The 20,010-nt window shown below is 37.7% G+C and overlaps 1 protein-coding gene and 1 pseudogene across 1 annotated transcript; both read right to left on the reverse strand.

Moving 5' to 3' along the window:
• Positions 1-939: 939 nt before the first annotated feature.
• On the reverse strand, positions 940-18,260 carry LOC120134561 (annotated as a pseudogene).
• LOC120134562 lies at positions 18,242-19,148 on the reverse strand. The gene has a single exon (XM_039151001.1). The coding sequence runs from the start codon at positions 18,846-18,848 to the stop codon at positions 18,267-18,269; it is 582 nt and encodes a 193-aa protein (XP_039006932.1). The 5' UTR covers positions 18,849-19,148; the 3' UTR covers positions 18,242-18,266.
• Between the last annotated feature and the right edge of the window lie 862 nt (positions 19,149-20,010).

Below are 20,010 nucleotides of genomic sequence, written 5' to 3' on the forward strand. Positions count from 1 at the left end.
AAATAGTTATTTTTATTTTTATTTTTTAGAGTATTTTGGTTCTTAACGTTTCAAAATTTCTATGGTTGAAAATCGTTAGTCAACAAATGAGTAATGCTCCAAAATATGAATTTTTTGTTATAAAATAGAATTTTAGGGGCCAAAATGACTCAGAAAGAAAGAAAATGACAAAAATAACTATTTAATCAAATGCATAGCTTTATGGCCTTAAAATAAAACGTTAGAACTAAAATATTTTAAAAAAATATGAATCAAAATGATTATTTAATCAAATGTTAGTAACGTTATTTTTTTACATTATACCTATATTTTTTAATGATTCATATCTTCAAATGCTAGATTTATGAAAATGATGGTTAGTTCTTTTATAAACATAAAGATTCTGTCTGGCATTCATATCCACCACTAAATAGTTGTATGTGAAAAGTTATGATTTGATTGGAAATTTGGAATTTGAAGTTAGAAAGGGTTGGATTAATAGGTTATTTCATTTTCTTTCTGGGTTTGGAGTCTTGTTGGCAGTAATCATGCAGTAACAGTTGTTGAGACATATTTCAGCTGTACTCACAGTGCTGTCTTCTGTCAAGTTGGGGACAATTATTATTAAAACAAGACATGGCCTCATCAGATGAACCTGGCCATATAATTCAATCCCCAGATATTCATGAATGAATGATAAACTGATAATATAATTTATATGTTCGCTGCAAAATTTTATTTGGTTCTTCATAACAACATTACTTGGTTGATGTTGCCTTCAATCTGCAGTTTGAAACGCTCAAAACTGTTGTCTGTACAAAGGTTAATGTAATTTAATTCAAGATGTTACAGAGAGAATTGCATTGTAGTACAACATATGGTTTGTGGGTATTCCTGTGACTTGTATCACATCTGAAACGCTCACAATTGAAGCTTTGGCTACATTTGTTGCTTTTGTTCGCAGAAGCATACCCCATTTCCTTCAATGAAAGAGGTGGTGCACGATGCCGAATACTATGAATTGCAGTTTTTCGAGTGAGGCACCGCCAATAGGTTTTCATTTCTGCAATACCACGCCACAGAAGAGCAACCAGCCAAGTTTTGCGCTACAGGTTCCATCTAACCACCACTTAAGCTTCATTTATCACACAGCGAGACTGCAGTTGTAGCCGCAAATTCATTTTCTAACCCTATGAAACTCTCTCGTGCCCGTGAGCATTCCTTTCTTCAACACGTTGCAAAAGCCCCTGGTAGGCTTCGGAGGACTCGAAACTGAACCTTTCCATTGCCTCGAAAATGCGTTGCAAGCTACCCTGCAAACTAATGTTGCTAGTTTCACTCTGATACACCACATTTCCGGCTACTGAAAGACCATTACCATCTCCAGAGACCATAACAATTTTTTTATCCAATGCTTGGATCTCTTTCTGCAACTTTTGATCCTTTCTATCCAAGCTCCTAGCCTTTCTCTCTAAATCCTTATTGGCCATCATTCTCCAATGCATTTCTGACTTATCTTGTTCCCAAATCTGGAGCATACTCATCGCAAAAATCCGAATGGAGTCGACCACCTCCCTTTCAGATATTCTACCTATTGATTGTGACCACTGATTACATATCACAAATATGGGGGGTGCACCTACCCTGCTAGGTGAGAAGGGAGCTACTCCATCATCCCTCACTTCAGGTTCATAGTAAAGACATTTGAGAAGCCAATTATTCAAAGCCCGGACATAACCTTTTTGGGCACCGATCCAACTAGTGAATCTTACGGTCCAACTAATAAGTTCATGCTCGAGTTGCAAAGTGGCCTTAAGATGATCATCACTGAGTTTTTTTCCAGATTCAATAGAACCTAAACTCTTGGCTTCTCTAAGCACTTGACACTGACTACGGTGGCATTCAAGCATGCATCTCCACATTCTGTTTAAGCTGGAAAAATAAATTACAAGAAAACAACGTAAAGGCACAAAAAAGATCATTGCAAATTGTAAATACATATTGGTTTGTGGAGTGATGAAAAATTGAAAATTCAGTACAACCAAGGTAATGATAACAATGAAAAACGAAAAAAAAGGGAGTCAAATTAGCAAAAGCAAATTTGACATCAATATCTACAGAAACTTGCTTCACTTCTCCGGAATCATAACCGAAACTTAATAAAATGTCCTTAAACAACAATTAATTGGTAGAAGACGAATATGATTATTAAGTTTTCCCAGTTTACATCTGTGAACACGAACACGATCTCATAGAAGTGCATTTGAACATGTAAATTGCTAAAGTTTTGCATACCTATCTATATGATAATGATATATAGTGATGGAAGGAGCATTTTGAAATACTGCGATGAAAAGTCGCTTCAAACTCACTCAGTCAGTACTATATTGCATCTTTAATAGAGCATAATAAGGCACAGGCTCTTCACAAATTCTATCTAGAGTTCAATGGATATAATCTCAAGCACAATACGGGAAACTCAAATAATAATCTTCTGACACGATAACTACACATTTTAGACCAAACCACCAATTAGTATCTGCCAATGTTTCAAGATTCCACTAAAAGAAGGGGGAGAAGGAAAATAAAATAAAAATACTAATTAAAGATATCAAATGGCAAGGCCAAAAGTAAGATACAATTATGTCAGTTAAGAAAAAAACACTCATTTAAGTTAAAGAGTAAAGAGCAATGCACATAGGGAATACAGAATGAGATGGAAAAAATAAAAGAGTTAAAGAAGAAGAAATAATACCCTTCAATCAGATCATAGAGCAGTGGCCATAGCTCCTCATCCTTGATCTTATTAATTGTCGCAGATATCTTGTCAACAACTTGAATTGTTATTCTTATCTTTGTGGATAGGCTCCTAATTGTATGCCGGGTTGAATCAACTTTGTTAGCTTCAGCACCCCTTTCATCTAGCCGCTTCAACTTACGGCATTTCCTGTCATGAGCCACCCGCATCATTTCCTCAGCCTGCATTGCATCAAAAACTTATCGTTAAGGAGAATCAGGTTATGGAACAACTAAAAAAGAGGCATAAAACTGCTCTTCATCCCGGGAATAACCAAGTCACAGTGAGCATAAAGTATTCCTAAAACGGGTGCAGAGGCAATATAAGTTGAAACATAAACCACAGGATGTTATCCATCATAAAGCACAAAAGTTAACATCATGAATCGTTACAAAGTTAATATCTCGGAGCAGTAACTTTCAGAATATAAATCTAATTAAACTAAAACATCAGCAGGTATTTGACAGTGAGGTATTAACTGAATTGAAAAATCTTAGAGCAGAATTGTGGAAGCTTCACAAGATTCAGGAGCAGATCTGGTTTCAGTATTCGAGAACTAATTGGATTGCTGATGGGGACCGTAATACTAAATACTTCTACACTTGTGCTACGATTAGGAATAAAAGGAATGCTCTACTTGCTTTAAACTTCAAAGGGGAAACAGTTGAAGACCCAACTGCAATTAAGGCCATAGTTAAAGAGTATTTTTTTAAGATCTATAATGAACGAACTACTTTAGAAATTGATGATTTGAATCTGGATTTTCCCAGAATTTTTTTGGAGCAGAAGCAGTTCTTAGAACAGGAGTTTTCTGAGGAGGAAGTGTGGGATGTGGTGAACTCTTGTGGCAGCAACAAAGCTCCGGGTCCTGATGGCTTTAATCTGGGATTTTTCAAGAGGTTTTGGCAGGCCCTCAAGGTAGATATTATGAAATTCTTTCATAATTTTTACTTGGGGAAGGAATGGGAACATGGAGTAAATCACACATTCATCACTCTTATTCCTAAGATCTCAAACAGTGATGGTCTGGACGATTTTAGACCTATAAGCCTTGTTGGTGGATTGTATAAGATACTCTCTAAATGTCTGTCAAGAAGACTTAGGAGCTGCATTTCGGATTTGATCAGTCCAAGTCAATTCGCTTTTATCCCCGGTCGGCAAATCCTGGACTGTTCTCTTATAGCAAATGAAGGGATTGACTATTGGAGGAAGAATGGTTTAAAAGGGTGTGTTTTTAAGGCTGATTTCAAGAAGGCATATGATACTCTTGACTGGCCTATTTTGTTCAGAATAATGAAGGAAATGGGCTTTGGTTCTAGATGGATAGGTTGGATTTCGAAATGTGTCACTTCAGCAACTGTTTCAGTTTTGGTGAACGGAGTTCCTACTGAGGAAATTCCTATGGCGAGGGGTCTTCGGCAGGGCTGTTCCTTGTCTCCATTGTTGTTCAATATAGTTGGGGAACACTTGAATCTATTAATAGTGAAGGCTGTTTCAGGAGGGCTTTTTTCGGGATTGGTCATTAGAAAAGAGGAGAGGAATTTTAATTTAACTCATTTGCAATTTGCTGATGACCTTATTATGTTCTGTGGGGCGTCGAAAAAACAGATCTTGAATGTAAAGAGGGTTCTTCGGGTGTTTGAGATTATCTCTGGTCTCCAGCTGAATTTAAAGAAGTGTAAATTATTTGGGGTGAACTTAAAGGAAGAGGAAATTAAGGATTGGGCAGCTATGATTGGATGTTCAGTGGGCTCTTTTCCCTCAGAATATTTGGGACTCCCTCTAGGTCCACATAGGAACTTCAACATTCTATGGGATCCAGTGGTTCAAAGCTTTAATAAGAGGTTAGCGGGCTGGAAAGGCTCCTCTCTGTCACTGGCAGGCAGGCTAGTTCTAATTAAATCAGTTCTATGCTCACTCCCTATATACTTTTTGTCAATGTTCAAGGTTCCAGCTTCAGTTTACAAGACTCTAAATTCTATCATGTCAAATTTTTTATGGGGTGGTGGTGATGGGAAAAAGAAGATACATTGGGTAAGCTGGTCCGATGTTTGTAAACCAAAAATTGAAGGAGGCTTGGGGGTTCCTAATTTAAAGGTGGTGAATAGGGCACTTTTGGAAAAGTGGGCTTGGAGGTTTGCTATTGAGAGGGAGGCGGTTTGGAGGGAAATGCTCTGTATCAAATATAAATTGGATCCTTCCTTGATGCAGTTTGACAGTAAAGTCTCTCCTAAACTTTCTTGGATGTGGAGAGATATGGTGAGAAATCATTATCAAGCTGATTCGTTGGGCTGTAGTATCAGAGGTAATTATAGCTTTAAAATTGGCAATGGGAGGAACATTCGGTTTTGGCAAGACAATTGGACAATGGATCATCCTTTGATGGTATTGTTCCCTAGAATATTTTCTATTGCAGTGAATAAAGCAGGAAGATTATCTCAGTTTGGGGAGTTCAGTTCAGGGGGTTGGATTTGGAACGTTCAGTTGAGGAGAGAGTTGAATGACTGGGAATTTGAGCAATGGGCAAATTTGATGGTTGTTATCTCTGATTTTTCTATTTCTGCTGATGCCGCTGATGGATTGTATTGGAAGGGGAATGGGGAAGGGGTTTTCACTGTGAAATCATGTGTCAATCTATCTTATTCGGGTTCTCCCGATTCAGAGGAAGCTAAATTTTGGAAGTCTAATGTTTGGAGGGGTCTGTTGCCTCCAAGAGTAGAGACTTTTCTTTGGCAAGTTATCTTAAAGAAGTTGGCGGTCAAGACAGCTCTGGTTAAGAGAGGTGTTCAGGGCATAAATGATACTTTGTGTTCTTTCTGTAATATTGAAGAAGAGTCTTCATCGCATTTATTTTTTTCCTGTTCGGTTGTTTGGCCAATTTGGATGAAATTCTTGGGCTATTGGAATTTTCAGTCGGTTTTTCATGCAGATGCTAAAAGATTCCTATTGGCTTGGAATGACTTGAAGACCAACTCTCTTATCTGGCCATTTATACCTGGAGCTGTTCTATGGACAATTTGGAAGACCAGGAATTTTATAGTGTTTGAAGGAGGGAAGCTTGATCGAGCAGAGATTTTCTTTCTAGCTAGGTGCAGGCTTGCTTCATGGTTTCTAGCTAAGGAAACTCATATTACTATTTCCAAGGATGATATTATTGCTGACCCGTCCATAGTGGATTCCTACTCGTCCCATTCTAATCGGGTTTCAACCGTGTTTCCTTGGTCCCCTCCTCCAAAAGGTTTTATTAAACTTAATGTGGATGCGGCTACCTCGAGTGATTGGAAGAGGAGTGGCTTAGGTGGTATTTTGAAAGACATGTTTGGTTCGATTCTTGGCTCCTTTAAAGAGCCTGCTGGTCCGGGGCCCCCAACTTTAATGGAATTGAAGGCTATCCTAAAGGGTTTAGATTTTTTTGAATCTATTCGTCATAGGTTTAAAGATAGATTGATTATTGAGAGTGATAGTCAGGTGGCAGTTGGCTGGATTAAGGATGTGGTCTCTTGTCCTGTTGTTTATGTTCAAATAGTTAAAGACATTATTCAAAAGCTTAGTGTTTTTGAAGGTTTTATTAGTTGGGTTAGTAGGACAGCCAATATAGAGGCGGATGTCCTAGCTAAGGCGGGTATTGGTTGAATATGCCCTGTTAAGGGCTGTTTCTTTCTGGTTTTGTATCTCTTGAGGGAGATTGGTTTGTATTACTTTGTTATATTTGAGTTTTATGAATCCTAGGGCACTCCTTTCCTCCTTGTGTGGATTAAGGAACTATTGTTAAGTTCCGTTAATCACTAAGGGGGTTTTATTGAGGCCTTTTATTCCTATCAAAAAAAAAAACATCAGCATGTATATAATTTACAGATGATCAAACTGAAATAAAAAGTAATCAAATGTAAAACCAACAATAATATCCATGAATCAAGTAGTTCACACATCATTTTGAGATAATCACGAATCTGATATTCAAAAGAGTAGATGGGTAACGTAAAAGGCAGGGAATGGGGAAGAAACAGATACCAAGTTCAACAGCAGTAATAAAACATCAAGGCACAGTATACCTTTACTTCATTGTAGAGTTTTTCCCCCCAAATATACAACTTTTGCAAGGTAGAGGAAAGGTTTTTCTGTTTCCTGGCTAATTCTTCATTTAGTTCTAGAAAGGCCGGATCAGTATTGTCAGCCGAAGATGAAGACTCATCAGTATTAGAAGTAGATGCATGAGATGATACTAATGATACTGAAGGAGTAACTACATACAACATCTTGGAAACTGTTGCATGAAAATTCCAAAAACCCACAGTTAATATTACTATCAGAGAAAATCTAATCATGCTGCAAACCAAAAACCCATATTTATAGCTGTAGACACTAATTTCCGTCCACATTTTTTATTTTATACATATATACACATATATATTATATAGTTTGCAAATTGTTTTTGAAAATACATATATAATATATAGTTTAAAACATTTTTTGAAAATATGTATATTATATAGTTTTTTGAAAATTATATAATATATAGTTTTTGAAAACGTTTTTAAAATATATATAATATATACTTTTGAAAACGTTATGAAAACATTTATATAATATATAATTTTTAAAAAACCATTTTGAAAATATATTTTTTGAAAATTATATAATATATAGTTTTTGAAAACGTTTTAAAATATATATAATATATACTTTTGAAAACGTTATGAAAACATTTATATAATATATAATTTTTAAAAACCATTTTGAAAATATATATAATATATAGTTTTTTTAAAAACATTTTAAAAATTTATATATTATATGTTTTTGAAAACGTTTATATATATATTATTATTATTTATTTTTACTTTTAATTTATTTATTTCTCATTTATTTTTGTGCAGGGTCCAGATTCAAGAATCAAGTCCAAGTTTGGGCCTGAACTAGCCCAGTAAGAGATCAGGGTTCCCAGTTTTCAGTCACCAAGCAGTCAGGGAGCCAAACGGTCAACAGTGCCAACGGCCGGCCGAGATCCCCGGGACTGACCCATCCCGGGATGACCGGCCATAACAACCACGATCCCGAGATCGTCGGGACTCACAACGGCCAGTGGGGGTTATAAAAACCCACGGGCGACGGGGATCACAGGAACGACATCAACAATAGAACAGAACACACAGTAAACAAATCGAGCCACACAACAAGAGATAGAACCAACGAAAGAGAAACCCATCTCAACAGATCAGAAAAAAACAACAATCAACCATTACCAAGCCACCACAGACCCACAAACGGCCAATAGTAAACCAGAGAGTCATTATCACAAGAAAGTAAATCACGAAACAACAAAGCCAGAAGCCAAACACAGTACAAAAAAACCCAAAAGGCGGAGACTTTCGAATCCTAAGGTAAAAATAACAAAGGCCAAAACTTTGTTGCGTGGAAGGATACCGAAAGCCACCCGGAGCGTCGTCGGAGAAGCGAGCGGTCACCGGAGATGGTAAAAAGCCGAAAGTTTTTTTTTTTAGATCTACGTTTACTGGGGCTTGTTTCGGGGATTTAGAGGTCGGTTCTGGGTTCGCGGTTTTGAGAGGAACGTGTGAGGTGCATTTTATCTTTTCCGGCAGCCAGAGGCGGCGGCCGGAGCGGCGGTTGACCATCGGCGGTGGCGGCCGAACCTTGGCCGGGTTAGAGAGAGTTGAGAGAACAGATGGTTCTCTCTTTGGTTAGAGAATGAAGGAAATGAAATGAAATTAAGCTGGGTGGTATATATATATATAAGGGACCATTATGCAAATAGAAGATTCTTTAATTCTTTCCGCCGTCCCCCAAGGTTTGAAGCGCAATTCGTTTCAGTCACCGTATGCAATTTGGCCACTGAATTTTCAATTGACTCAATTCGGTCCCCATTTATATGTTACATTTTTTGCAATTTGACCCCTGAATTCTTATTTTATTTTATTACCATCATGTTTTTTAATTATCATTATCTATTTTCACTTCGTATCGTTTCCATTTTATTACCTTTAAAATAATTTTTTTTCATTTATTTAATTTTTCTTCATTTTTTTTATTTTTTTTATTTGTTTTTCTATCTAATATTCTTTTGTCTTTTTCAGTAATAATCTCAATCGATCAAAGGTGAGCAATTCGAATCGAGTTTTTAATTTCAATTTAAATTTTCTAATTTTTGCATTTAACGACAACCTAAAAATTAATTGGTACCGAAAGGGCGGTTCAAGGGTGCTAATCCTTCCTTGACCGTAACCGACTCCCGAACCCGACAAATTTCTGGAAAAGCGCAGATCAGGTAAGATGGTGTCCGACCCACCTAAATTCGTTTTAACATGGTCGGTGGCGACTCCAATTCATTTAATACACGTCGAAGCCCAATTCCAGGGCTCAACCGAAAGACGGCTCCGACAGCTTGGCGACTCCGCTGGGGACAGGTAAGTGAGTCAGGCCGAAATTAATTTTCGGTTGTCTTTTTATGCGAAAATGGTAAATTTAAATTTAAATTTATTTATTCGATTCCAGTTATTTACCTTTGATTATTTTGTTTCAAATAAATAGATGTACTGATGTTTTTTAATGATTTCAGATTTTTTTCAAAATTGTCATCTCTAAGCTCTAAACCCGAGCTCCGAACCCTTTTAAGTGGGGGTGAAAGCGACGCATTCGTGTGAATTTATTCACCGCATATGCCTAGCAAGTAGCCTTCGGGATTCATATACCTTATGTCTTCGTGTGAATTTATTCACCGTGCGGGCATTAGGGAATGTGTCCCCTCGAGTTTAACTTAGTCCACACAAGCCTGTGATGGGTTTAGGACTAAGGGTCTGGTAAGCCCAAGGGGGCACCGGCAAGGAGAACTCGAGTACCGTTTTTAGAACCTAAACCGGGAGAGTACAGGGAAGTAGAGCCCACCCCAAAACCTCATTCCAAACCCTAGGATGCTTTGTTTCCTGCTTTATTTTATGTTCAAAGCATGCGAACTAGACAAATATGCGGTTAGGATTTGTTTAAAATTAGCATACGGAATAGAAATCATGTCCGGGTAGGAATTAAAGCATGTGGGGTAGATATCATGTGGGGTAGTATTTTTCATTTTTATTATTGTTTTGATTTACCTCACTAACCCTTTTATTTTTTGTTCTCTTTTATTTTGTGTTCATCGTTTGCATCATTTAAAACGATGTGTTGATCCACCAAAAATGTGTTTGTTAAACATGAATAATATGCATTAATGGACAAATGGGTTATAATACAAAGAGATAAAAAAACTCAGAAGTCCAACCGTGGTCAGAGAATACTCAAAAGCAAAGTTGCAGGGGCAATACGAGGAAAAGGTCACTGACCCGGTCGCTCCTTTCGAAAACTACAAGAACAAGATGGTGAAACACTAGCTGAGTTGGATGCCATTACGGACGAATTCAATAAGCAAGCTTCGGATAGTTTCTCTCGATGGAGGGCTCTAATGACACTTTCGTTAGAAACAAGCTCGGTAGAAAGTGAAAGTCGGAGATGCAGTCCTTCGAGATCTTTTTTGGGGCAAGCATCTCATTATTTGCACATTTTAGCCAAAGGAGCCGGAATGGTTCAACAGGATATTCAACTAGTGAAAAAGACGAATCAACTTGTCAGAAGCTGTACATGATTTGTACCATCAAAAAGAGTTTTTTGTCTCTTCAGACGTAACACTTTTGTCACCAATAAGGGTTATTCAGAATAACAGGCACATTTTTTGGATCAATGCCTCGGACATTTCATGCATCATATATTTAGACGTTTTGCATTTCTTATTTTCTTTGCATTTTGTTATTTTCTTTGCATTCACATTAACTAACATATACATGTCTCATCAAAAGGGAGTAAATACTGGATACACCGTCTCAAGCATTGGACACACCCCATCCGCATAACACTCGTTTGAAGAAGAAGAGGATGGAAGCCAGAATTACACAAATCGAGGAGAATATGTTAAAACTACAGAAGGAGCTAGAAGACAAGATAAACCAGAACAGTCGAAATACTCTGGAAACAATCACAAAGAACCAAGAGTCCTTGGTTGATCAGATCGTTGCCAAGTTAGTTGGCTTACAACAGACCAGTGCGCCTGGGGCAGGTTCATCGGAAGGGGTAACTATACAACCTACCCCACAGGTGGTTATCTCACCTGAAATCTTACCAGAACTTCGAGGGGACTCATCTGCTGCAAAAGCAAAGCCCTCGTCCTCTGTATTCAACCCTAAGAACAATCCGGGTTATTACCATATACCGGATTTGGACGAAGAGGAAAAAGCGAGGAAGATGGAGGAAAAAATCAAACAATTGGAGGACCAAATGAATATAGTCAAAGGAGACCGTGACTACCATGAAATCGATGCAGCGGAACTTAGTCTAGTCCCGGACTTGGTTCTTCCCCCGAAATTTAAGTCCCCGGAGTTCGAGAAGTTTGACGGGAATAGTTGCCCATCCGCTCACATCACTATGTTCTGCCGAAAGATGACAGGATATGGAGGAAACGACCAACTTCTGATCCACTGCTTTCAGGATAATCTGTCGGGCTCAGCCATTCGGTGGTACAACCAGCTAAGCCGATCAAATATCAAGACCTGGAAGGACCTGGCCAAGTCATTTCTGGAACAATACAAGCATAACAATGACATAAGGCCAGATCGAGTTATGCTACAAAACATGGAAAAGAAGCATAACGAGAGTTTCAGGCAGTACGCACAAAAATGGAGGGACTTGGCTGTGCAAGTTCATCCACCGTTAGATGAAAAGGAAACCCGGAAACTTTTCGTACAGACTCTGAAGGCTCCATACTTCGGGCATCTGGTGGCGATCACATCAGGAAGCTTTTCAGACTTGGTTATGGCCGGAGAAATGATTGAGTCAGCCATAAAGCAAGGCAAGATTAAGGATGGGGAAGCCAGTAAGAAGCCTCCTATGAGGGAGAGGGATTGAGAGGTTAATAACATCAAACACTCCAGCAAAGGTGTTACAATCTCCAGCCCAAAATCAACTGCAGCTGTACCGTTAGGTACTTCTAAACAAGATTCCAGAAGGGAAAGGGAACATTTCGACCCAATTCCCATGACCTACAAAGAGCTTTACCAACAACTTCTTGACACCCATGTGGTGTCACCATATCCAGTAGAACCCATGAAGCCCCCATACCCCAAGTGGTATGATGAGAATGCGTATTGTGAATATCACGGCGGAGTCCCAGGGCACACAATTGAGAACTGTTACGCATTCAAGAGGGTGGTACAAAAGATGCGTAACCAGAACTGGATCGACTTCAACAACTTGGGGGCATCCAAGTGAGGAATATCATTTCATCATTTGAGGCATTCTGTTTGACTTTGTTTTTCTTCCATTTTTTTTTCTCAAGTTTTTGTAAAAACATTTTAAGCAAATTTATGTTACTTTAAAGCAATGGATCATATTTGTAAATTTGCAATTCTTTGCATATCATTTGAATTAAGAAACTCTGTAAACGGTTCAAAGTTACGAATCTTTGAGGAAGTAACATGATTTAAAACAAGGACTTTGACCTTATCCAGAATATACCCTCAAACACCATACCCCGTTCTTGGAATTAACCAATTTTCCTTTCATAAGGTACGGACAACATGGGGCATCATTTGCATATGACAATTACTATGTTTTTATTTAAGACGTTCAATGACGATGATGATCTTTACAAATGAAAAAGTCGAGTAGGTGAATCCAGTTTAGGTCAGTTGCTTGAAAATTAAACTCTAAAGATGAGATTCCTTGACTTTCAAAAACACCTAGGCTATAACAGGTTCTTCTTGACAATCTTAGGAAATTAAATCCGTAAAAACTGAGCTATTCCGCTAAGGCAATTGGTTATAGAGGAAACTTGAAAGCCCTGGCCTTATGAGTAGATTACGTTCAAACCATGACATTGCTCGGACACTTGGCAATTCGGTGTTTGCTCCACTGCTCTTGTCAGGCTGAAGACTCTGTGATGAGATGAACCCTTCAGTTAACTTGATAAGAGTGATTATAATGATAAGTTGTCCCTCTAAAGCAATTGGTTAAACGCCCCGGCTTTATGGATTCAGCTAGCCAGATAACGGTAAATTAAATCGAATTTCTCTAAGAATGAAGTTTCAGTAAAATAGACTAAGGGAGTTAAGGAACACCTGTTATAGTTAACTACACACGAGCACTCAAGAATCTCATTTTTAGACCGATATTTTTTGCACTGCCTTTGTTGGAAGAACCTACAAAGCTTGAACAAATGAAAGATTTCAGAGGACTGAGATAAAAGGTCTAGTAATTGATCATGCTAGCTGCGTCATTTTGTCCGCACCCAATTAAAGTGCCAAAGTATGTTGCGATATTTAAAAAATGACATTTTTTACCAAAAAACCTTAGAAAGGAGGCCAACTTAAAGCCGACTCGTCCCTTTGAACATTTGTCAAAGATTTGTAACTCTGAAAGCATTAAAAGAGCTCTTGATTCCTATGATATTTTTTTGAACTCACATTTACAATTTGATTCAATTGCGAACAATACTTTACAACATTTTTATCATTTATCTCTCCTGAAACAAGAAAAAGGAGAAAAACGTTTTCAAACAGAACAATCTCAGATACGAAATGTATGTAAAGCCCAAGCTCGAGAAGCAAATGGGGCACGATCGATTCCATGGACCAGATTGGCAGGCAAAGCACGAGACTCCGTCCAAGAAATAACACATAATTTATTCATGTTGCATGCATCTTAGACATACTTAGGTGCATCACATTTATCATTTTAGCATACATAATTTTGCAGCTTTCAGAGGCAAGCTTCGACTTCAGGATGAAGGTTACTCGACTTGCAAGCACCTTTAAAGAATGATGGTGTAACTCAGCAGTAAGAAGCTACACCTCAACCGACTTTACATAACTACAGATCTCAGAACCAATTTCAGATGGGTTCGAGAACTAGTTCAGATCAAATCTAGTTCGGTTCAAACCCACCAGGAGCAACATGTTTTCAGTTAACACTTTCAAGCCAGATTTCGATTCCACGACGGAAGATATCCGGCTGTCAGAATTTATCAGTAGGTTTTCCCAGACCAGCTTAGGGGAACCACCGGAAGAATCATGACCGTTTTCGACCCGTAAAGGGAAGCCATTTTTAAACAAATTATTTGCAGCTTAGCTCAAGGCCAGAAGGGCTACCTGCCACCAAGACCTTTGAGTTCGACTACGCTCAGCTCCTAGGCACATCATTTATAGAATAGCTTAAGTCGAGAAGGGCTATCTGCCAAAGACCCTTAAGTTCGATTACACTCAGCTTCAAGGGCATAACATTTACAGCGTAACTCAAGGCTAGAAGGGTTATCTGTTAGCAAAGACCTTTGAGTTCGACTACGCTCAGCTCCTAGGCACATCATTTGCAGAATAGCTTAAGTCGAGAAGGGCTATCTGCCAAAGACCCTTAAGTTCGATTACACTCAGCTTTAAGGGCATAACATTTACAACATAACTCAAGGCTAGAAGGGTTATCTGTTAGCAAAGACCTTTGAGTTCGACTACGCTCAGCTCCAAGGCACATCATTTGCAGTATAGCTTAAGTCGAGAAGGGCTATCTGCCAAAGACCCCCAAGTTCGATTACACTCAGCTTCGGGGGCACATCATTTGCAGCATAACTTAAGTCGAGAAGGGTTATCTACCAACAAAAGACCTTCGAGTTCGACTACGCTCAGCTCCAAGGCATATCATTTGCAATACAACTTAAGTCTAGAAGGGTTATCTGCCAACAAAAGACCTTCGAGTTCGACTACGCTCAGCTCCAAGGCATATCATTTGCAATACAACTTAAGTCTAGAAGGGTTGTCTGCCAACAAAAGACCTTTGAGTTCGACTACGCTCAGCTCAACGGCATATCATTTACAGCATAACTCAAGGCTAGAAGGGTTATCTGTGACCAAAAGACCTTCGAGTTCGACTCCGCTCAGCTCCAAGGCACATCATTTGCAGCATAGCTTAAGTTGAGAAGGGCTATCTGCTAAAGACCTTCGAGTTCGATTATATTCAACTTAGAGGCAAATCAGGCTTACAGAATAGCTCAATGCAAGAAGGGCTATCTGTCAATAAAACTGTCGAGTTCGATTCTAATCAGCTCGATAACACCTCAATCACACTACTGTCCGGCTGTAATCGAGATTTTCAAGTCCAGAAGAAGACCTGGGTTAACTGTGCCTCAGTGATAAAAAATCGTTTTCCAGCAACATAGCTTAAGTCGAGAAAAGCTATTTGTCAACAAAGACTTTTCGATCAGCTCGAGGGCTTGTCAAACCAGATGGTGAAGTCAAAGAAATATTTTCCAGCCGAATTTTTAACCAAGGTCCTTAAACTGAGGAAAAGACCGAGGTTGACTACAATTGGGCAACAAGAAGTCGCATTCCGATTCAATTCCATATCATTTCAAGATTGACTTGACTTCACGACGGAGGGATCATCCGCAGCTCAATCCGACAGGGGGTTTTTCTTCAACCCCACTGAACGAAAATTTGTGTCTTTTTATCTTTGTCCTATTTTTCGTTCCACGAAAAAGGACAAAGAGGGGCAGCTGTAGACACTAATTTCCGTCCACATTTTTTATTTTATACATATATACACATATATATTATATAGTTTGCAAATTGTTTTTGAAAATACATATATAATATATAGTTTAAAACATTTTTTGAAAATATGTATATTATATAGTTTTTTGAAAATTATATAATATATAGTTTTTGAAAACGTTTTTAAAATATATATAATATATACTTTTGAAAACGTTATGAAAACATTTATATAATATATAATTTTTAAAAAACCATTTTGAAAATATATTTTTTGAAAATTATATAATATATAGTTTTTGAAAACGTTTTAAAATATATATAATATATACTTTTGAAAACGTTATGAAAACATTTATATAATATATAATTTTTAAAAACCATTTTGAAAATATATATAATATATAGTTTTTTTAAAAACATTTTAAAAATTTATATATTATATGTTTTTGAAAACGTTTATATATATATTATTATTATTTATTTTTACTTTTAATTTATTTATTTCTCATTTATTTTTGTGCAAGGTCCAGATTCAAGAATCCAGTCCAAGTTTGGGCCTGAACTAGCCCAGCAAGAGATCAGGGTTCCCAGTTTTCAGTCACCAAGCAGTCAGGGAGCCAAACGGTCAACAGTGCCAACGGCCGGCCGAGATCCCCGGGACTGACCCATCCCGGGATGACCGGCCACAACAACCACGATCCCGAGATCGTCGGGACTCACAACGGCCAGTGGGGGTTATAAAAACCCACGGGCGACGGGGATCACAGGAACGACATCAACAGTAGAACAGAACACACAGTAAACAAATCGAGCCACACAACAAGAGACAGAACCAACGAAAGAGAAACCCATCTCAACAGATCAGAAAAAAACAACAATCAACCATTACCAAGCCACCACAGACCCACAAACGGCCAATAGTAAACCAGAGAGTCATTATCACAAGAAAGTAAATCACGAAACAACAAAGCCAGAAGCCAAACACAGTACAAAAAAACCCAAAAGGCAGAGACTTTCGAATCCTAAGGTAAAAATAACAAAGCCAAAACTTTGTTGCGTGGAAGGATACCGAAAGCCACCCGGAGCGTCGTCGGAAAGCGAGCGGTCACCGGAGAGGGTAAAAAGTCGAAAGTTTTTTTTTTTTTAGATCTACGTTTACTGGGGCTTGTTTCGGGGATTTAGAGGTCGGTTCTGGGTTCGCGGTTTTGAGAGGAACATGTGAGGTGCATTTTATCTTTTCCGGCAGCCAGAGGCGGCGGCCGGAGCGGCGGTTGACCATCGGCGGTGGCGGCCGAACCTTGGCCGGGTTAGAGAGAGTTGAGAGAACAGATGGTTCTCTCTTTGGTTAGAGAATGAAGGAAATGAAATGAAATTAAGCTGGGTGGTATATATATATATAAGGGACCATTATGCAAATAGAAGATTCTTTAATTCTTTCCGCCGTCCCCCAAGGTTTGAAGCGCAATTCGTTTCAGTCACCGTATGCAATTTGGCCATTGAATTTTCAATTGACTCAATTCGGTCCCCATTTATATGTTACATTTTTTGCAATTTGACCCTTGAATTCTTATTTTATTTTATTACCATCATGTTTTTTAATTATCATTATCTATTTTCACTTCGTATCGTTTCCATTTTATTACCTTTAAAATAATTTTTTTTTCATTTATTTAATTTTTCTTCATTTTTTTTTATTTTTATTTATTTGTTTTTCTATCTAATAATCTTTTGTCTTTTTCAGTAATAATCTCAATCGATCAAAGGTGAGCAATTCGAATCGAGTTTTTAATTTCAATTTAAATTTTCTAATTTTCGCATTTAACGACAACCTAAAAATTAATTGGTACCGAAAGGGCGGTTCAAGGGTGCTAATCCTTCCTTGACCGTAACCGACTCCCGAACCCGACAAATTTCTGGAAAAGCGCAGATCAGGTAAGATGGTGTCCGACCCACCTAAATTCGTTTTAACATGGTCGGTGACGACTCCAATTCATTTAATACACGTCGAAGCCCAATTCCAGGGCTCAACCGAAAGACGGCTCCGACAATAGCAAAAATCAAAACTTTCCAATCAACAAATGAACATATGATGTATATTACAGATGAAAGCAATAACACAATATAAATTAGCTGACCCACCTGTGCTCTACCAACTGAGCTGGACGGGCATTTCAAAAGCAATAACACAATAATCCTGTAAATGTAAAGAAAATCATTACCTTGTTTACGCTGATAAGGAACTGTTCCGACCTCGAGCAACTCAGCAATTTCACTCCCTGACTCAGAAGCTCTAACAAACTGAACCTGTATCTCTTTAACCACCTCAAAACATTCCTTGGAGGGCCTTTTGAACCCTTACCAAGGTCCTCAGTGCACTCATCACTTACAACTTTCTTATCCACCGCATGAACCTCATATTCCACCCTATCACTTTCTACCCCAACACTCGGCCTGGTCTGATAAAGCGAAGCCTCTGCTTCACTACCAACAACTTTACATGCTTCATCTTCAACTGGGGACTTGGAATACCCTTCTTCTCTATCAACAAATTTCTGATCTCCATGCACTTCTTTAATCACTTCATGTTGATAATTCTCATCTTCCAAATCAGGGATCCCTTCCGCTTCCCTTACCTCCCTCAAATCCCCACTCGGCGTGTACGGACGATAGTAGTTTTCATAATTCCCAAAAGGGTTCAAGAAATCCCAAGCTGAAGTTCTCGGAGGTGAAGGTGGAGGCTGCGGCGGTTTCTCTGTCGGCGACGGTTCCAGTGAAGACTCATAACCAGGCCCCGAATAAGAAGAATAGTTACTAAAACTAAAAGCACTGGAATTTTGGTAACCCGGATAAGTATATGAACTAGAACTAGGATTGTTGTTATTATTACTTAAGTAAGAGTTAGGATAAGAAGATTAAGATTCACCCATATAAAATATCTCTGGATTCCCAGGCCTTTGTGCATAAACGATAGACGGCGTTGGCTGCTTCTTCATGAAATTCATATGCATAAACCCACCAGGGAAAGACCCAGTTTCAAAAGCACCATAATTGGGATAATTTGGTTGCAAATACTCAATATGACCCCCACCATCGTTGTGCAAAGGAGAATAATGACCCGAATGGTGCAAAGACCCGCCAGAGTCATCTGAATCAGAATGGAAGTGAAGATGAGACCCGGAATTCGAATGCGAATGGTGATGAGAAACAGCATCTTTCTTGGGTGGATTCGACCCGACTTGAACTGGATCCACCGCTTTACTTTTAAGCTTATTAGGAGATGGAGGAGAAGGAGGCAAAGCCGCCGAAGAAGTTCTGAAATCATGGTCGATCAAATTGTTCAAAGACTGCCCAAATAACTTCAAAGAAACCGTATAAGCAACGTGTGCTTCAGCTAAAGCAAAACGTTGCTTAATCGCTTCTTCTAAAAAACTACACCTTTCCCGACAAAGAGCAACTGCCGGAAGATCATCTAACTTCGAACTAGAACATCCCATATCTCCCCAAAAACCAAAAAAGAAAAAAGGAAAAAGACCCAGCAAAGTATAGTAACTGCTTTACATGAAAGTAACGAACTAACGGGATAACAGTGATTGTTTCTCAGGAAAATTTTTGGGTAGGAGAAAGGAAGGAAGAGAAAGATGGAATCTTTGCCAGCAGGGAGTATCTCGTCAGGTTATAGCAGAATGAAAAAAAAAAGTAGGAAAGAAGAGAGAGAAAACAGTGGTTCCTACTTCATTTCTGTGTTCGTCGGTGTATATTGCTGGAGCGTATTAGAGTGGAATCCAGTCGAATCAAACAAATTCTTGTACCATTTCCTTCTCTCTTTTTTCAAAACTTGTGTACTATTTTCACTTTCTAAAACTATACTACTGAGAACCAACACATTTGATTTCTTTCATTTAAAAAAAATAACACATTTGATTTCTTTGAGAGTAAACTATTGGGTTCCATTTAAAAATATATATTTTAATTATTTACGTTATTAATGTATTATATTTTAGATTTAAATATTTAATTTTTTAATCAATATATGCATCTAACATATATTTTGATTAAAATGATGTATTTTAATTTTTTAGGCATGTAATTAGATTATTTTGGGAGTTTATGTTTAACTTTATTATTTGTTAGATTTATTTTTCATTTTAAGTCTATATTTTATCAAATTTATTCATATGTTTATTTCTTTTATAATTTAGTCTCTCAAATTTATATGTTTTCTTTCTTTCTTCAAATTTTCATTCATTTAAATCTATTTTTTTTATTAAATTTGACTCATACGTTCCTCTATCAATATAAAATACCTATGTAAAATATATATGTAACTTTGATTATTTTTTTATAATAATTTTTTAATTTAGTCCTTTAATATTATATTTTATTTAATTTGATCCTATGATTGTAATTCTTTATAGTTTTTTCTTTCCATCAATTCTAACTCTTTTATGCTCTATCCATTTGTTCTATTTATAAAATTTTAAAAAAATATTAATAATATATCAAATAATTTTATAAATAGGTATATCTTTGGAGACTTAAATTCTTATTATTATTGTTACAAAAATAAATGTAGCCAACGACATTGCTTTTAACGTGTAGAGAAATGTAGTCAGCAGCTTCAATTATAGGTGGCATTGCCATTGGTAGAACCCCACA

Source organism: Hibiscus syriacus, unplaced genomic scaffold (assembly GCF_006381635.1).
Source record: "Hibiscus syriacus cultivar Baekdansim isolate YM2019G1 unplaced genomic scaffold, ASM638163v2 tig00110597_pilon, whole genome shotgun sequence".
Classification (NCBI taxonomy): domain Eukaryota; kingdom Viridiplantae; phylum Streptophyta; class Magnoliopsida; order Malvales; family Malvaceae; genus Hibiscus; species Hibiscus syriacus.